This window comes from Myodes glareolus, chromosome 12, assembly GCF_982192425.1.
Source record: "Myodes glareolus chromosome 12, mMyoGla1.1, whole genome shotgun sequence".
NCBI lineage: Eukaryota > Metazoa > Chordata > Mammalia > Rodentia > Cricetidae > Myodes > Myodes glareolus.
The window spans coordinates 1,894,433-1,909,594 of NC_142037.1; the positions used below are offsets into that span (position 1 = coordinate 1,894,433).

The 15,162-nt window shown below is 41.6% G+C and overlaps 1 protein-coding gene across 1 annotated transcript; it reads right to left on the minus strand.

The window, feature by feature from the left end:
- Positions 1-3,194: 3,194 nt before the first annotated feature.
- On the minus strand, positions 3,195-9,679 carry LOC148120068 (spermatogenesis-associated protein 31-like). The gene is made up of 3 exons (XM_087911860.1): positions 8,981-9,679; positions 6,695-6,767; positions 3,195-6,177 (listed from the first exon to the last, which is right to left on the minus strand). Exons 1-3 carry the CDS (start codon positions 9,161-9,163, stop codon positions 3,269-3,271), a joined length of 3,165 nt encoding a protein of 1,054 aa, XP_087767986.1. The 5' UTR covers positions 9,164-9,679; the 3' UTR covers positions 3,195-3,268.
- Between the last annotated feature and the right edge of the window lie 5,483 nt (positions 9,680-15,162).

Genomic DNA, 15,162 nt, shown 5'->3' on the forward strand with positions numbered 1-15,162 from the left:
CAGTGACTCACAACACAATCCTGTCTAGGGTACCATTTTGCTGATGATGTTTCACCATCAGCTGCTCAGGCTCCAGAATGTATGAACTTTCCATATGAGACCCTTGATCAAGTTCTCCACTGAGAACCCTGGATGAGGTTTCTGTGGAGTCTCCGTAAGAGGTTTTGTGTCAACTGTGAGCAGTCTGAAACTTCTGGGAAAGGTTCCTTGAAGCATCCTTGGCAATGGGAGATCTGTGTGGTGTGGGAAGTCTATAAGGGGCGCTGTCTCTGTAGGGTGTCAGAGAGAAAAGAAGTTCTTGTGAACAGCTCCGTGGGAGGTCTCTTTGGCGGTCTCTAATGTGCTCTTTGAATTAGACCTGTGAGAGATGGGAAACATCACCTGCTTTTTTCAGGGTGGTGACTGGAATCTAAGAAGGATCTATAGAGCATGGGGGAGGGTGGTCTTTGTGAGAGATTTTTTGAGACTTGGGGAGTCTCTGTTTTCTAACTATTTTTGTGAGGGAGTCGCTGGGGTTTTCTGGGGGAATTTGAGATTTGGGATCTCTGCATGCTGACTATGGGGCATCTTTGGGAGAAGACTGGGGTGGTCTTTGTGTTCCTTTAGGTGTTTTGTGAGCAGTATCTGTGGATCTCTATTTGCTGGGTGAGACAGGTCTCTATATAAGGTATATGTGGAAGTTTAAGTGTGGGGTCTGGGAGTGTGTCTGTGTGAGAAGGGGTGCAACTCTGAAATTGAGGCCTCTGCATGACTGAAAGGTCTGTGTGTGGTCTCTGTAGAGGCCTCTACAGGGGTCTGTGAGATTTGTGTGTGAGAGCTTTCATAGACATCTCCATGGGGCATGTGTAGGTTGACATGAGGACTCAGCTATGTGAGGTTACCATGGAAAGTCACTGTGAGAAGTTTCAGATTACAAAGCAGTGTGAGGCAGTGAGAGGTGTCCATGCTGTCTGGTCTCTCTGGGAGGCTTCTCTAGATCTCTTTGATGACCTTCCTGAATCTTATGGAGGATAGAGAATCCACGTCTCCTGTCTGGTTCAACAGTGTAGCCAATGTTTTGCCTTTTCCAGATAAGAACCATGGGATCTTGGTCCAACTCCTCCACACTTCAGAAAACTCACCTCTTGGTGCCCTGAGAGAAGCCAGCAGCAGTCAGATATGACCTCTTCTGAGTTCAAGGTCCAATCTATATTACTCTCTTCTTAGTTTTTGTTGTCTGAAGAACAACTATGCTTCAAGTTCCAGACCTTCCTGCAAGCCCCATCTCGATTTTCACTGTTGGTCCCACTCTGGAGGCTAACTTAGTTGTCCATCTTTAAGAGAAGGCTAGTTGCATCAGCACACAGACCCCAGGGGCCTGTGATTACTATCCCTACATGTAGGTGAGTACCAGCCTAATCCCATTTATGTTGGCATCAGCATCAGTCTGGTGCAAGGTTCTCCTCCATGGGTTATGAGGTCTCTAAGCTGTGCCTATTCTGTGTTCTGTGTGTAGCACTGCTTGGAACATGGTCTTCGCATAAATAGTCCCTCCTCCTTCTAATTTTCTGTATGGACAGAGCCCAGTAGGAAGGAATGCTAGAAGCAGAGAGTAGTGCATAGACTTCTCCCACACAGGGTAGTGGATCCATTCCTACAAGGTACTGACAATGTGTACCCTTTCTGATTGTGTCTTTCCTATTGGTCTCTGACATAAACAAGGACAAAGAGCTGAGGAAAATTTGCATGTGATCCCAAGTCATCCCCCCACCCTTTTAAATTTCCATTTCTCTAAAGGTTTTAGTCCTGGTATGGTGTATACATACAATAGACAAGGTCTCAAGATCCTTGGTCTTTACATCTATTGTGAAATCATCCTTTCTAGGATCAGTTATTTGATTATATGCAACGTCAAACAGTTGATCTTCCCTAATTTTTTTAAATTCCAATCCGGTCTATGTTGGGCTGTTTGTTGGCTTCTCTAGGTCTGAAACCAAGGATCATAGATGGGATACAAGTGTGAGCAAGATGAATCACTTGGCCCCTAACAACCTCCTCCTCTTGGTTTCCAGATGGCAGGGGAACAGTAAGTGTTCCTCATTGATAACATCTTTATAGCACCTTCCTGTTTCTTCTTTGATTCCAAGGTTTTAATTTCATTTTATACATCCCTGAGTCTATAATCCCAAACTCTCAATCATACCCCTTTTCATTAATCCAGAATGCTTCCCTGGACTGGAGTTAGCTGTGAGATAGATTAAGTGAACAGTAGGGTTTATTCTTCTGGAGTAGACATGACCTTCAATGGTATCCCTGAATGATACCATCACCCTGACCTGGAAGGTGCTTTCCTCTGCTGTTGTAGAGCATGAGGAATGTAAAGAGGTGGCAAGCATATGACTGAATTTGTCTTAAGGCTGTACTGTTCCTTTCTTTCCCCAGGAGAAAAGGCTTCCTAGAGGCAGGCACCATCTATTCTCTGCTAAGAAAGCTATGGGCCCCCATCCAAAGTCCTGGCTATTTTATAACAAGTAAAGCTCTTTGACTCTGGCCCTGTCTGAAGCACCAGGGAGAATTTTGAGGCTTAAGATGCCTCTGTCTGCCTAGTCTTTGCAGTTCCCTAAAGTTAATAAGGTTAATATAAAGCAATTGGGCAGTGAAATTGATATATAAAGTATTGAAGCAGACAATGAGATTGAATTTTCTCATTTTTCCTTATGCCATTTTTATGTGTGGGCATATGTATGTGCAAGCAGACACGCATATTTGTGTGTATATATATTTGTATGTGTGTGTAAAGGCAAGAGGTCAGTGTTGGGTATCTACTCTTTTTTTTTCTTTTTTTGAGACAGTATCACTTAATGAGGCTGTAGCTTGTTTATTTGAATAGTTGGCTAGCCATCAAGCCCCAGGGATCCTCTTGTCTTCCTCTCCCCCACATTGGGATTAAAACTATCACCGTGCTTGTTTTATACATGTATGCTAAAGATCCAACCTCAGGCCTTTATTCTTTTGCATCAAGCATTTTACCAAGGAAAACATCTCCCTGTAAACTGGAAACAGTGTTTTGATGTCAAGAGTTTTGATGGAAGTGGGTTTGCACTATCTCTGCCAATCACCCATCCTCGTTTATCTCTGGTAGAAACCAAGGCCCATATAAAACATGGAACAGAGAGGAACCATCACTCTTTAGTAAGAGGAATATATGTATTTTGGGCTACATCAAATATATTGAATGTATTAATACAAGATAAATAATTTTTACAACGACCAAGTTTTTTTCTTTTAATTATATTTTTCTACTGCGAAAAACTAGAGAGGATTTTTCTCGTTGAGTATAGATATTTTTCCGAACAGCACAGTGCCTAGGACAGCAGAGATGGTAACTTGAAACAGTTGGCACTATTATTCCATTCTGGAAGGAACTCACTAGGTTTAAAGTTGTGTTACAGGGCAAAAGTCTGGGATTCTGAAAAATCTGTGGTTCATTGCTAAATCGTCCATTTTTCTTAGATGGTTGGTCTTTAATGTTCCCCTCCTTTGTAGAATTTTTTTGGCAGGAATAATTGACCAGGTGGCTTGGTGTTCTTTGCTTTGAGTGGGAGGCTGGCTTATGGCCATAGGCAGACTGAGGGGTAGAAGGTGGAGGAGTTTCCGGGTACTGTTTGACCTTGGAAGCACAGAGTTTGCTTTGTTGCATTATTTTTTTTTCTAGCATCTGTCCAAGTGCTGTCATAAGTTCCTGGGCCTCAGCAACATTGCTGTCCACACGTGGTTTTTCTTTTACTTGTTTTTGTTGACTCTGGGCAGTAGCTGCTGTAGGCTTATCTTCCTTAGGAGGAGATTCCCGCCCTTTGATTGCTTTCTTGGAGTGAATCCATTGAAGAAAGCGGCTCACAAGTTTTTGGAAGGGGCTTTCTGCAGGAACCTGTGCAGGTTTTGGAAGGGTCTGATGTTTTTTTCTAAATTTATCTTCCTTCTCCTTGACTCTGGTGAGCTTGGGCCCTTCTTCTTGGTTTCCTTTACTTTTTCTCTTAGTTTCCTCACCTTGGTAAGCAAGTGCCAACACTTGGATTTGGCTCTTCGGTGAGACTTGATGCTTTGGAGTACTGGGCTTCTGCTGCACCAGGCTCTTGTCCCCTCCTACCATCACAATGTCACCTAAGCGCTGGGAAGCCAAAGTGTCTGCAGGAAGCAGTGTGCTCCTGGGAAGCTCAGGAAGGAGCACAGCAGTGGTATAGACTTGTGGCTGACTGGCTGGTTCTGTCTCCACACTTTGTGGAAACTCACTAAGAGTTGTTGCATGGTGACTGTGTGCCCCGGGATTTTGGACACTGGTCGTTTTAGGCAGTAAAAGGACTACTTGGGTCTCTCCCTCTTTCTCTAAGACAGTCCCACTCTGAGATGGTGTATCCGTGAATTTATGTTGGAGAGTTTCAGAATGATGCTTGCTCTCTGATTTGGTTGGCAGGACCTGTGAAGGCTCATGGTCAGCACCATATGGAAATGCTCTCGGGGTCCTCTCGATATTTTTACAGGAAGGAGAAGAGACAAGGAAAAGACTCCGTAGTGATGGAGATGAATCCTCAATTACCACCTCTCTCAACTGGCATGGTTTTCCTAGGAACCCGACTACCTCAGCTGCTGAACTGGTCCCAGATACGGAGGTGATTGAGGGCGGCGAGTCACACAGTGCAACGGGCAAGGACTCAACTTTTTTCAGCTTAAAAACGTTTACGGGCTTGAGCATCTTGAGGGGTAGGCCCCACCTGTGCTTCACTCGAAACCTTACAATATGTTCTTCCAGGGCCTGGTGAGCGCCTGGATCAAGAAAGGCAAGCTTCTGTGAGGAGCTCATGGTCTTGTCTGAACTCTTAGAGGATGGTAAATTTTTAGTTTCCATTTGGACATCACACGTGGAAAAACCATCGTTCATAGCAAGCCAGGATCGACGCACACTCAGAGGGATCAGACCTTGACTAATTTGATCTGACTTTTTGCCCACATGAGCTTTCAGGATGCTTTCTAGATTGTTTTTCATGTGTTTTGTTGAGTCAGTTCTGGAGTCTCTCTTCAAGCTCTTCTCTGTATTTCTTTCTGACCCCAAAAGATTTGCCCCTTGTAACGTTACTAGAGATTTGTCCAAGTATCTGTTTGGAGCTTTTGAGATTTTTCCTAGAATAGGTCCCAAATTCTTTCCAGATTCCTTTTGTAGTTGGAATCTCACCTTGTGGCCATCCTTGTTAATTTCACCCATAGACCCAGAGGATCGTGAGGGGCCTGGTTTGTCTCTGGTTTTACAAGGTCTTGTTACTGTGTTCTGATGCTGCATCGCATCCAGAGACTCTTGGAACTTACGAGAAAGGTCCCATCGATGTTGAATGAGCCACTTTTGAATGTGTTGCTCTAGTTTTTCTCGGAGCTCACAGCTGATGGGAAAATTGTCAGGAAGGATAGAGACTGCCCAGTCTTGGGAACGGTTGGAGGTCAAGACATCATAGACTTCTTGAGGTCTCTGGACTATCAAGGGTAAAGGCAGCCTCCTTTCCTGTTTTGTAAGTGAGTGCCCTTCTGCGTGTTGTATTTCAGTAGGGAGACACTGCGACTGACTTTGTGACTGAGAACAACATGATACATAATCTCCATAATCATTTGTGTAGGGTAGAGAAGAGGGTAGTTGGGCTGGGAGAGGGGGTTGTGGATGGGCTTGATTCAGAGCTGGGGCCTTGAATTGGGGTGGAGCCAGAATTAAGGGTGCGGATTGGAGGCCCAGGTAGGACAGAGAACGTGTACAGGAATGCACTGGAGACATCTGATCCCGCATTTGAACTGGATAAACACTTGAGGTGACATTGAATAAGAAAAAGGGACAAGGGAGAGTAGAAGTAGCCTGAGGGATCCAGGCAGTGGCCACTAGAGATTCACTGTGCAGAGAAGGGAGACCCCAAAAGAGCTGGTTGTATTTCTCTTTGAAATGGTCCCCCAAGATGGTGGGGTATGATAGTTTCTGAGTGACTGTCTGCTGTTCTGATTTTCCTTTCAGGTTCCAGAAGGGTGGCAGGATAGTGCTGTCTTGTTTAGTACTTGGTGACTTAAACATGTTCCTTAAAGAATGCAAATGGTATCCTGGGCTAATTTCTTCTAGAAATGATTCATCTTTTTCTTTTTCTTTCAGCTTTTTCAGGCTTTCTCTCCAAGCTAGAAATTAGGACACTGGGTTATGATGGTGTAAGGCAAGGCATAAGATTTTTATAGTAAGCTAGATTTGTGGGTGTTACATTAGAAAAGATTATGAGATTAGACTCTAGGGCCTGCTCATTAACATCCAAGGTCATGTCATCCATGATCAATAGCATTCTCAAGATAGATGGATGAACAACACTTAATCATTCATAAGCAGATCCCATAGCTGTCACCCTCCCCCCATGATCCTTCTGACTGACCTGTGGGAGAAAGGATGGGTTCCCCTCAGAAAAAATTCAACTTTACTCAAGGTCCCACCTCCAGGTCCTGGTAATATTGCTCCTAATAGTCCAGAGCCCTCCCTGTTAGGAACACCTGTTAGCTGGCTCATCACAGCTTTCTTCTAACACAAGAGCCTGAGGAGGGTATTCTTACTTCCTTCCCAGGAACCTCCTTCTTAGGCCTCTGCAACTCACCTGGGAAACATGGTGCTAGCTCCTCACAGGCAAGTTAATGGCAGAAACTGACTTACCTTTGGGACATTTCCTAGATTGAGTCCTAAACTTTTTCCTGTACCGACTCTGCCAGGTCATCTGCCTTTGAGGCTGAGAGAGAAAGAGGTTATTGGTAGATATAGATACATAGACAGACAGACAGACAGACAGACAGACAGATAGTCTTATTATTACCCAGAGAAGCTGCAAATATTCATGAATTTTTAAATTTGATACAGGATTAATGCCATTTTCTATGTGTGCGTGTGGTTGTGTGTTGTGTGTGTGTGTTTGTGTTGTGGTGTGTGTAGTTGTGTTGTGGTGTGTGTGTGGTTGTCTGGTGTGTATGTGGTTGTGTGGGGGTGTGTGTTGTGTGTTTGTGTTGTGTGCCTAGCCACTAACATAGACCAGAATAGTGTATTAGTGTATTGGATCTTCTGGACCTAGAGTATAGGTGGTTGTGAGCTATGTGTTCTGGGAAGCAAACTTGCTTCCTCTGGAAGAACAGCAATTGTTCTTAAATGCTAAGATAGCTCTCCAGGCCTGGCTGGCCTGGACTTAACTATATAAATCAGGTTAGCCTTGAACTCACTGAGATCTACTTAACCTCTGTCTTCCAAGTACTGGGTTTGAAGAAGTGTGCCACCAAACTTGGTTGGTGGTTCTGTTCTGTTTTTGTTGTTTTAACTTCACATTTTTAAAGTGAGTGAAAAAGTTCAAACAGTTGTTCTCTCTCTGTCTGTCTCTCTGTCGCTCTGTCTGTCTCTCTCTTTCTCTCTGCCTCTCTGTCTGTCTGTCTCTACTCTCTCTCTCATATGTATTCCAGTGTGTATGAATATGGGAGTCCAGAGATATGTGTCGGTATTATTCCTGTCACTCTAATTTTTAATGACAGAGTCTCTTACTAAACCTGGAACTTACTGATGCAGTTAGACTGGTTGTCCAGGAAACTTCATGGATCCTCAGTCTTTGTTTCCTTAGCACCAAGGCTACAGGCACACATCACTATGCCCAGCTTTCTAACTGAGTGCTGAGTATATAAACCCAGGTCGTCATGCTTGCAAAACAAGCACTTACCTACTGAGCACTTTTGTCAACCAGTTTAAGAAATATAAGAAGGGAGATGTGGACATGGCCTAATGTGTAAGAATATTGCTGTGTAAGTACCTAAGTTCAGGTCTCCATCACTCATGTAAAAAGCCACATAGTTGTACATGTGCTTGTAGACCTAGTGTTATGGGAGGCAGACATAGTTGAGGATCTGAACTTGGAGCTAGACTACGAGACATTAACTTCCAGAGATCCTTTTCTGTCACTGCCCAACATAGAAATGGGGTTGCAAGGTCTCTGTGTAACAAAACTAAGGAGAGGGTTATAGAACAGAACAGCTTCCATTCTTCTTTGGTCTCCTGACTGATGCACAGGCATTTGCACTGTGAGGCCAACCTTGGATGTCTGTAGTAACTGTTCTCCTGCTCAAGAGTCAAATCTCTGTAGCTGCTTCATAGTTGCCAGGTTGAATTCTGCTGCTTGAACCCAAAAGTCACTCTGGCCTCTGGTCTAATACCTTTTGAGGCTCAGCACAGTCCTCAGACAAACCATCACAGAGGAAAGGATTGTACAGGAGAAGAGAACATATGAACCAGTGCTCAATGTTTGTCTTATCCCTGATATAGAGGCCTCCAATTTATATGAAGAATGCTGGTCCTATTCGTTAAACCATGGCATCCAAGTTTACCCTGGCACACCAGCATACCTCACAGACATACTGTGAGCTCCAGATAGATGCCCTGGTGACTGCTCTCAACTCTGCTCCACCAGTTCCCAGGAAAATAGATTTCTGTTCCTTCTGGAGATATCTCCCCAGCCATTTCTCTACTTGATTTGGACAAGTGGAAATTTGTAGTAAAATGTGTTGGGGCAGAAGAGACCGGTAAAAGGATCCATGTCACATGAAAGCCAAAAAGTGGCTTGTGGGTAGTGGAGGAGCACAAGGTATGGAGGGAGATGTGGGAGGAGAGGGGGATGGAAGACAGCAATCAACACAAAATGAAGTTTGTTTGAAGATCCCATCATTAAACCCAATACTTTGTATGCTAATTTAAAAATCAAAAAAGAGACACAAGAGAAGGGAAGGATGGATTGGGGAAAGGAAGAGAGACAGGGAGAGAAAGGGAGACAGGGAGAAGGGGGATGGAGAGTGAGTGAGAGAGAGAGAGAGAGAGAGATGGGGGGAGGGGGATGGAGAGAGAGAGAGAAGGGAGGAGAGGAGAGAGAGATAGAGAGAGGAGTATTCTCTGTTAGTTAGATTGAGAGTTTCTTACCTTCCTGATGAACTTTATATTGGGTAGCGGTAAAGACAGATGACTATCAATGAAGGGAAGTACCAGAAGGTAGAGCCCCAGTCCACACACAATGGCAAATATCACGTCCATTGTGTCCATCATGGAGCTGAGGCTCAGCCATGTGGCGTATATGCTTTCCAGAAGAGAGGGAAGATTCTCCATCTGAACTGATCGGGCTCTCCCTGAGGAGTGAAGGATAACCCATGCCCACTTCCTCACAGAACTGGGGACTCCACATCACAAAGCCAGGTCTCCACATCACAAAGGGCTTCTGAGTGAGGGAGGGGCAATGCAGACAGATGAATTCTCCCTCCTCAGTCTTTTGGGTACTTCCTTTCTGTTCCACCTACTCTGTTTCTTTAATGTACTATTAGCAGCTCCCTCATTCAAGGAATTCATATATTACCTAGTTCATTTTCCCATTTGCAGATCTTAATTTGAGGTCTTTTAAAGTCAGGGTTTTTGTTTGTATTTTATTTTATTTTTTCTTTTTCAAGACAGGGTTATACAATGTAACAGCCTTGGCTGTCCTTAAAGTAGCTCTGTAGAACAGGCTAGCCTTGAGCTCACAAGAATTGGCCTGCCTCAGCCTCCCTAGTGCTGAAATTAAAGACATGCACCACCACTACCACACTTAAGATCAGTATTATCATCTTTAAAGTAGCTTAGAGTGGGGGAATGGAGACATAGCTCAAGGCTAAGAGCACTTGTTCAATCATGAAGATTTGAGTTCAGGTACTAGTAGCTACACAACAAGCTAGGCCTCTGTCACTTCTTATAATCCCAGCTCAAAAAGGAATAGACAGAGAACAGCACTTGCTGGAGTGTAGAATAGTGATTATTAGAGGCTGAGAAGGAACTGAGTGGAGTGGTGGAAAAGAGGCTGCTTTTGATTGTGCCTGCTATAAACATGTATTGAAATATAACACTGAGTTAAATATGTACAACTAATACATGTTAACAAAATCTTTTATTTTTGTAGCACCCTTATTTGGGTTTCTCATCAGAATAATGATGACCTCCATTAGAGAAGTTTAAAAGTGTTCTTTTGTCTTCAAATTTTAGAAACATTTGCTCAAAATTACAAAAGGAAGTCTGTTCCTAGAAAGAAGCTCACAAAAATTACCCTCTAGTGAGCATTAATAAGAGAGAGGAGGGGAGCAGGGAGAGAATCTCACACCATGTGAAACTGTGATGGGGCTTTGAAATTGGAAACCATTAAGAAGGCTAGCTCTCATGTATTGCTTGACCCTGAGGGAAAAAGACAGATACTTTATTGCTGTAATGTCAGGATATACATGGCATCATGGCCATGTACAGCCATTATTCAGCTTTACACGGAGATAGAAACTTCCTTTCAAATCTGAAGAACAGGGGAGTCTTTGATTCCTATAGATTTTCAAGGAGGTAGGCAAATTTCATACTATAGGACCTAACTGTACCTGCCCGGCCTATGTTCCAGGAGTCCTAAGAAATCAGGAAAACACACACACACACAAACAACCTAAAGTTGTAATTCAGAATGGTCCTTGGTCTAGGATTATCAGGAGGCAGGGCTTGCTCACAGCTGCAAGTGGAAGGGAGATACTGAATTCTTTAAAATCTGTGACGTTGCAGTACATTTTATCAATTCTTTTGAAGGAGAGAGGCTACCAGGCTGAGAGACCAAGGTTAGCTCAAGTTCTGAGAAAAAGAAAAGGCAGCTAGAGGTTCTATCCAACATTTGTGAAGCATGTCAAGTCTCCTTTAAATGTTTGGTAAAAGGATAAAGTAATGGTTTAGCAAATAAAAGCACTTGGTCGCAGAGAAGAATATAGTCCACTTCCTAGCATTCACCTTTGATTGCTCCCAACTACCTGGGACCTAAAACTCTCTCTGGCCTCCTCAAAAACCTGCACATATGTGAGTACAAATACAAAGACACATGAATATGCATAAATGAAATAAAAATAAACCATTAATTTCAAAAGTCATTTCAATATTCAGTAGAATTCCCCCATTAAAGTCATCTAACCTTAAGAATTTTTTCTTCTTTTTGGTTATTTCAGGTTTAATTCACATTGTTCTATTTCTTTGAGATATAAGGAATTTTGGGATTCTTGAGGGTTTTTTCTCACACAGACATTTTATCTCTGTACACTTTCCCCTTAGAGTTGCTTTTGCTACATTCTGGTGACATGGGATTCCCCTCTGTATGGTGTGAATATCATTGGTTAGTAAAGAAACTGTCTTGAGCCTGTGATAAGTTCGAACTTAGATAGGTGAGGAAAACCAAACTGAATGCTGGGAGAAAGGAGGCAGAGTCAGGGAGAAGCCAGAGCCGCTGCCAGAGACAGACATGCTAAAACCTTGATGGTAGGCCAAGACCTCATGGTGATACACAGATTAATATAAATGGGTTAAATTAACTCACAGATTTACAAAGCAATCTCAAAAGTAAAACACACTCAAGTTAGTCAAAGTAAAGATAAGGCCATCTCTCAGTCTAAGTCCCTTCCAGCTCTAGCCTGTCCCCTGCATGTTCATTTGCCCTCGTGGTAGTCTGCTTCCTACCAAGATCTCCAAAGACAGAGAAAGACTGTGCTGGTATTGGGGGAAGCAGATAAGCCTGTACTGTGGGACAATGGTCTTGTGCCTTGTAAAAATTTGTCAGGAAGTATAGATGTGGTGAATTCTGGGAAGAAGAAAGGCTCAGTCTACAGTCATCACCCAGACACAGCAGATGCAAGATGAGAATGCCTCACTAATAAAAGATACCAAGCCATGTGTCTAACACAGACAAGAATTATGGGCTAATGTAAAATACAAGAGTTAATTAATAAGAAGCCTGAACTAATAGGCCAACCAGTTTATAATTAATGTAGGCCTCTTTGTGCTTCTTTGGGACTGAACAGTTGTAGGACTGGGTGGGACAGAAACCTCTGTCAACAAGCCTGAAAATGTTGGGAGACAAGAGAGGGTGAATGGAAGTGAATATGATCAAAACACATTGCATATGTGTGTGACAATGTCATAATGAAATACATATTTTATATAAATAACATGACCAAATATTTTCAGCTAACCTAGTCTTTTAATTTTTGAAAATATTAAGTCATCAACCTTTAAATTTTTAAACATATATATATTAATATATATTCGTGCTTTTTCTATTCATGTTGAAATGAAATTTTAAAAGCTGATGATAAAAACATGAAGGGAGGAAAAATGAATACAATTTGAAACAACAGATTCAATTATTAATATTATTTAGCAAACAATCAGGATAAAAAATGTAATATAAAAAACAATAAAAATAATTATTACTGAAATTTAAATGCTAAAACTGCATCAAAGATATTATTAAAGAGACATTCCTTGTGACTTGAAAGAATAAGGGGCATGATCTGAAGGAAGCGGATGAGAGGAGTGTGGGGAGGGTACTGGAGGGGAGGGTGTGGGAGGGGACTAGAAAGGAGGGTGGGGGGCACTGGAGATGAATAGTCACAGTGCATAGTGTTGTATCACAGTGAAGTCATTTCTTTGTATGCCCACCAAAAATTAATTTTAAAAATTAATCTTACTAAAAATTGAAAAGACAGACATTAATCATGTACTTTGGAAACAAGTTTATAAGTTTTCAATGCCTCAAAATTCAACTTAATTATTCACAAAGCACTTAAAAATTATAGAATTAACATAAAAATATTAAAACAATACATATAACAATACAGAATTATATGAAATAATGGTAGTTTTTATTTTCCTATCTCTACATTATTTTCTGTCTCCATCACTTTTATTTTTCCAATAATCAACAGAAGTTTCTTTCTACTTACCTATAATTGTAAAGAATATCCAGGAGAGGAATGTCATAATGAAGAAACTGCATGCTAACTCTGACAGGTCTACCCCACTGCTTCATTTCTTCCAGTCCTCATCCTTCTGACCTGCATCCCTCACACACATGAACTGAAAAAGTATTCACCACAGCTTCTCATTTCATCCATCAGTACATTTATTTATCTCAAGATGATAATTGTTTGCTTTTAAAATCAACACATCTTAGGAAATTAACCAGACCTATTACTTTCAAGAGAATCCAGATAGTGTTCAGTTTTTCTTGGTATTTTACATGAATTTTCACATTAAGACAACAACAAAGAAACAAAATAACAACAACAAACAACCCAAGGTCTGGTAAGATTAAAAAGAGACAATTGTCTCTAGTACATATTTCTTCATCTAGCTTTTCCCTTTCTAGATAGTTTATTTTTTTTTTTTAAGAAACAAGCGTGATTCGTGGTGCCTTGGTTGTGTTTAACACTTTGCTCTGTCTGCACCACCTGCTGTGAACCTGCAGGTTAAACTCTTTTTGCTGCTGTTTCCAACACTCTGAGGAAACAGGTAAGTAGCCTCTGCTGCAATTGGTTACTCTTTTATTGTACTGACTTGTGTTTGAACTCCAGAGCACAGTAAGAAACTATAGTTAAGCACACACAAGATTCCTGCCTTCGAAGTCAAGGATCAGAGGGCCTGAAACAGATCTCTCGAGATGTCTGAAGGAAACTTGTTCCAGGTGAAAGCAAGAACGTTTGCAAAAACTCTGGAGCATTAAAACGCCAGCTGTACCCGAAGGGCTGCAGGCTCTTTCAGTAGGGCAGACAGAGGGAGAGAGTTTAGGAAATGAGATCTGTAAGGAGCTAGATTATGCAGGATGGTGTAAGCCATTATGAGGACCATGGATAAGAAAGCCACTGGGAGTTTTGCAGAAAGGAGCGAAATTGACTGCTTTTAAAGAATCAGTGTGGTTGCTGATTTATAGACAGCAGCTGGGAGACCAAGGAGGATGGAACTGTAATTTTCTGGGATGGCTGATGTAATCTGCTTTGGGAAGCTGTTTAGTTCATGCCTTTTATTTCAGGGAAGTTGCAGACTCTTAATGAGCCTTTCAGTCTACTTGGAGAATTAGATATGATCCTAAATAATCATTGCATAGTAGTCAAAGGAACACGACAAGTTCAAAAACAGAAGTGTCCAGAGAAGGCAAAGAGACTAGGAGAGTTGGGGACTTTTTTGTTTGTTTATTTCTTCTTTCTGTTTTTCTTTGTTTGGTTGCCTGTTTTGTTTTAGATTGGTTTGATTGTTTATTTTAAATTTTCTTTTGTGGGAGCACTGCAGGGGTAGGGGAGGACATGTAGGGACTGGGAGCTGAGTAAAATTGGAGTGAATGCATGATGTGAAATTCCAAAAGATTCAATAAAGAAATTATGTTAAATAAAAAACCCAAAAAGACGAGAGAGAGAGAGAGAGAGAGAGAGAGAATTGAGGACTGTCAAACAAAGGAATAAGTTTTAAAATTATATTTAATTTTTTAAAAACTATTCAAAGATAAAATCCCATTTTTTCACCAATTAAAGACATTGTATCTGCGTTAACTCAACTTTCTGTTACTGTCGCAATATGAGTAAATATTTGTTCCTGTGGTGTAAATGAATTGAGAAAGAGAAGATGTAATTAGTGGAAGAAAAAAAAAACAAGGTAAAAGGCTGTGTGAGGGTTTTAAACATAGATGACGAAGAGAATGGGCCAGCAGGCTCCACAAGCAAAAAGATAATGAGGTTTGAGGAGAGATTTAGTTTGGGCCGTACAGAGTGTGTAGTACTAATGGGAAATGTTTATATTGTTCCTTGTATGTGTGTGTACGTGCTCACATGTGTGTGTAGATGTGTTTGCATGTGGAGGCCAGAGGCTAACATTGTCTTCCTTAATTGCTCTTCACTTTGCTGAATGTCTCTCAGTCAAACTGGAGATCACTAATGCAACCAAACTGGCTGGCCAGCAAGCCCAGAAATGTTCCTGTTTCTGCCTCCTTGGTGCTGTGATTACAAGCACAGGCAGTCTTGCTTGGCTTTTTGCATACCAAAAATTATTATGGTATTGCATAATAGAATGCAATACCAGGGGGGTGATTTTCAGTCCTCCTGCTTCCATAGCAAGTCCTTTACCAACTGAGCCATGTCTCCAACATCTGTTGACATAGATTCTAAGTACCGTAAATCAAACATCCTTATTTTTACAATTTACAATATTTATTCCAGAACACTCTATGGATATGTATTGATTAAATATGCTAATTTAAAATTTGTACTTAAGTTGCAGTGGTTCTTTTCAGTACAGTT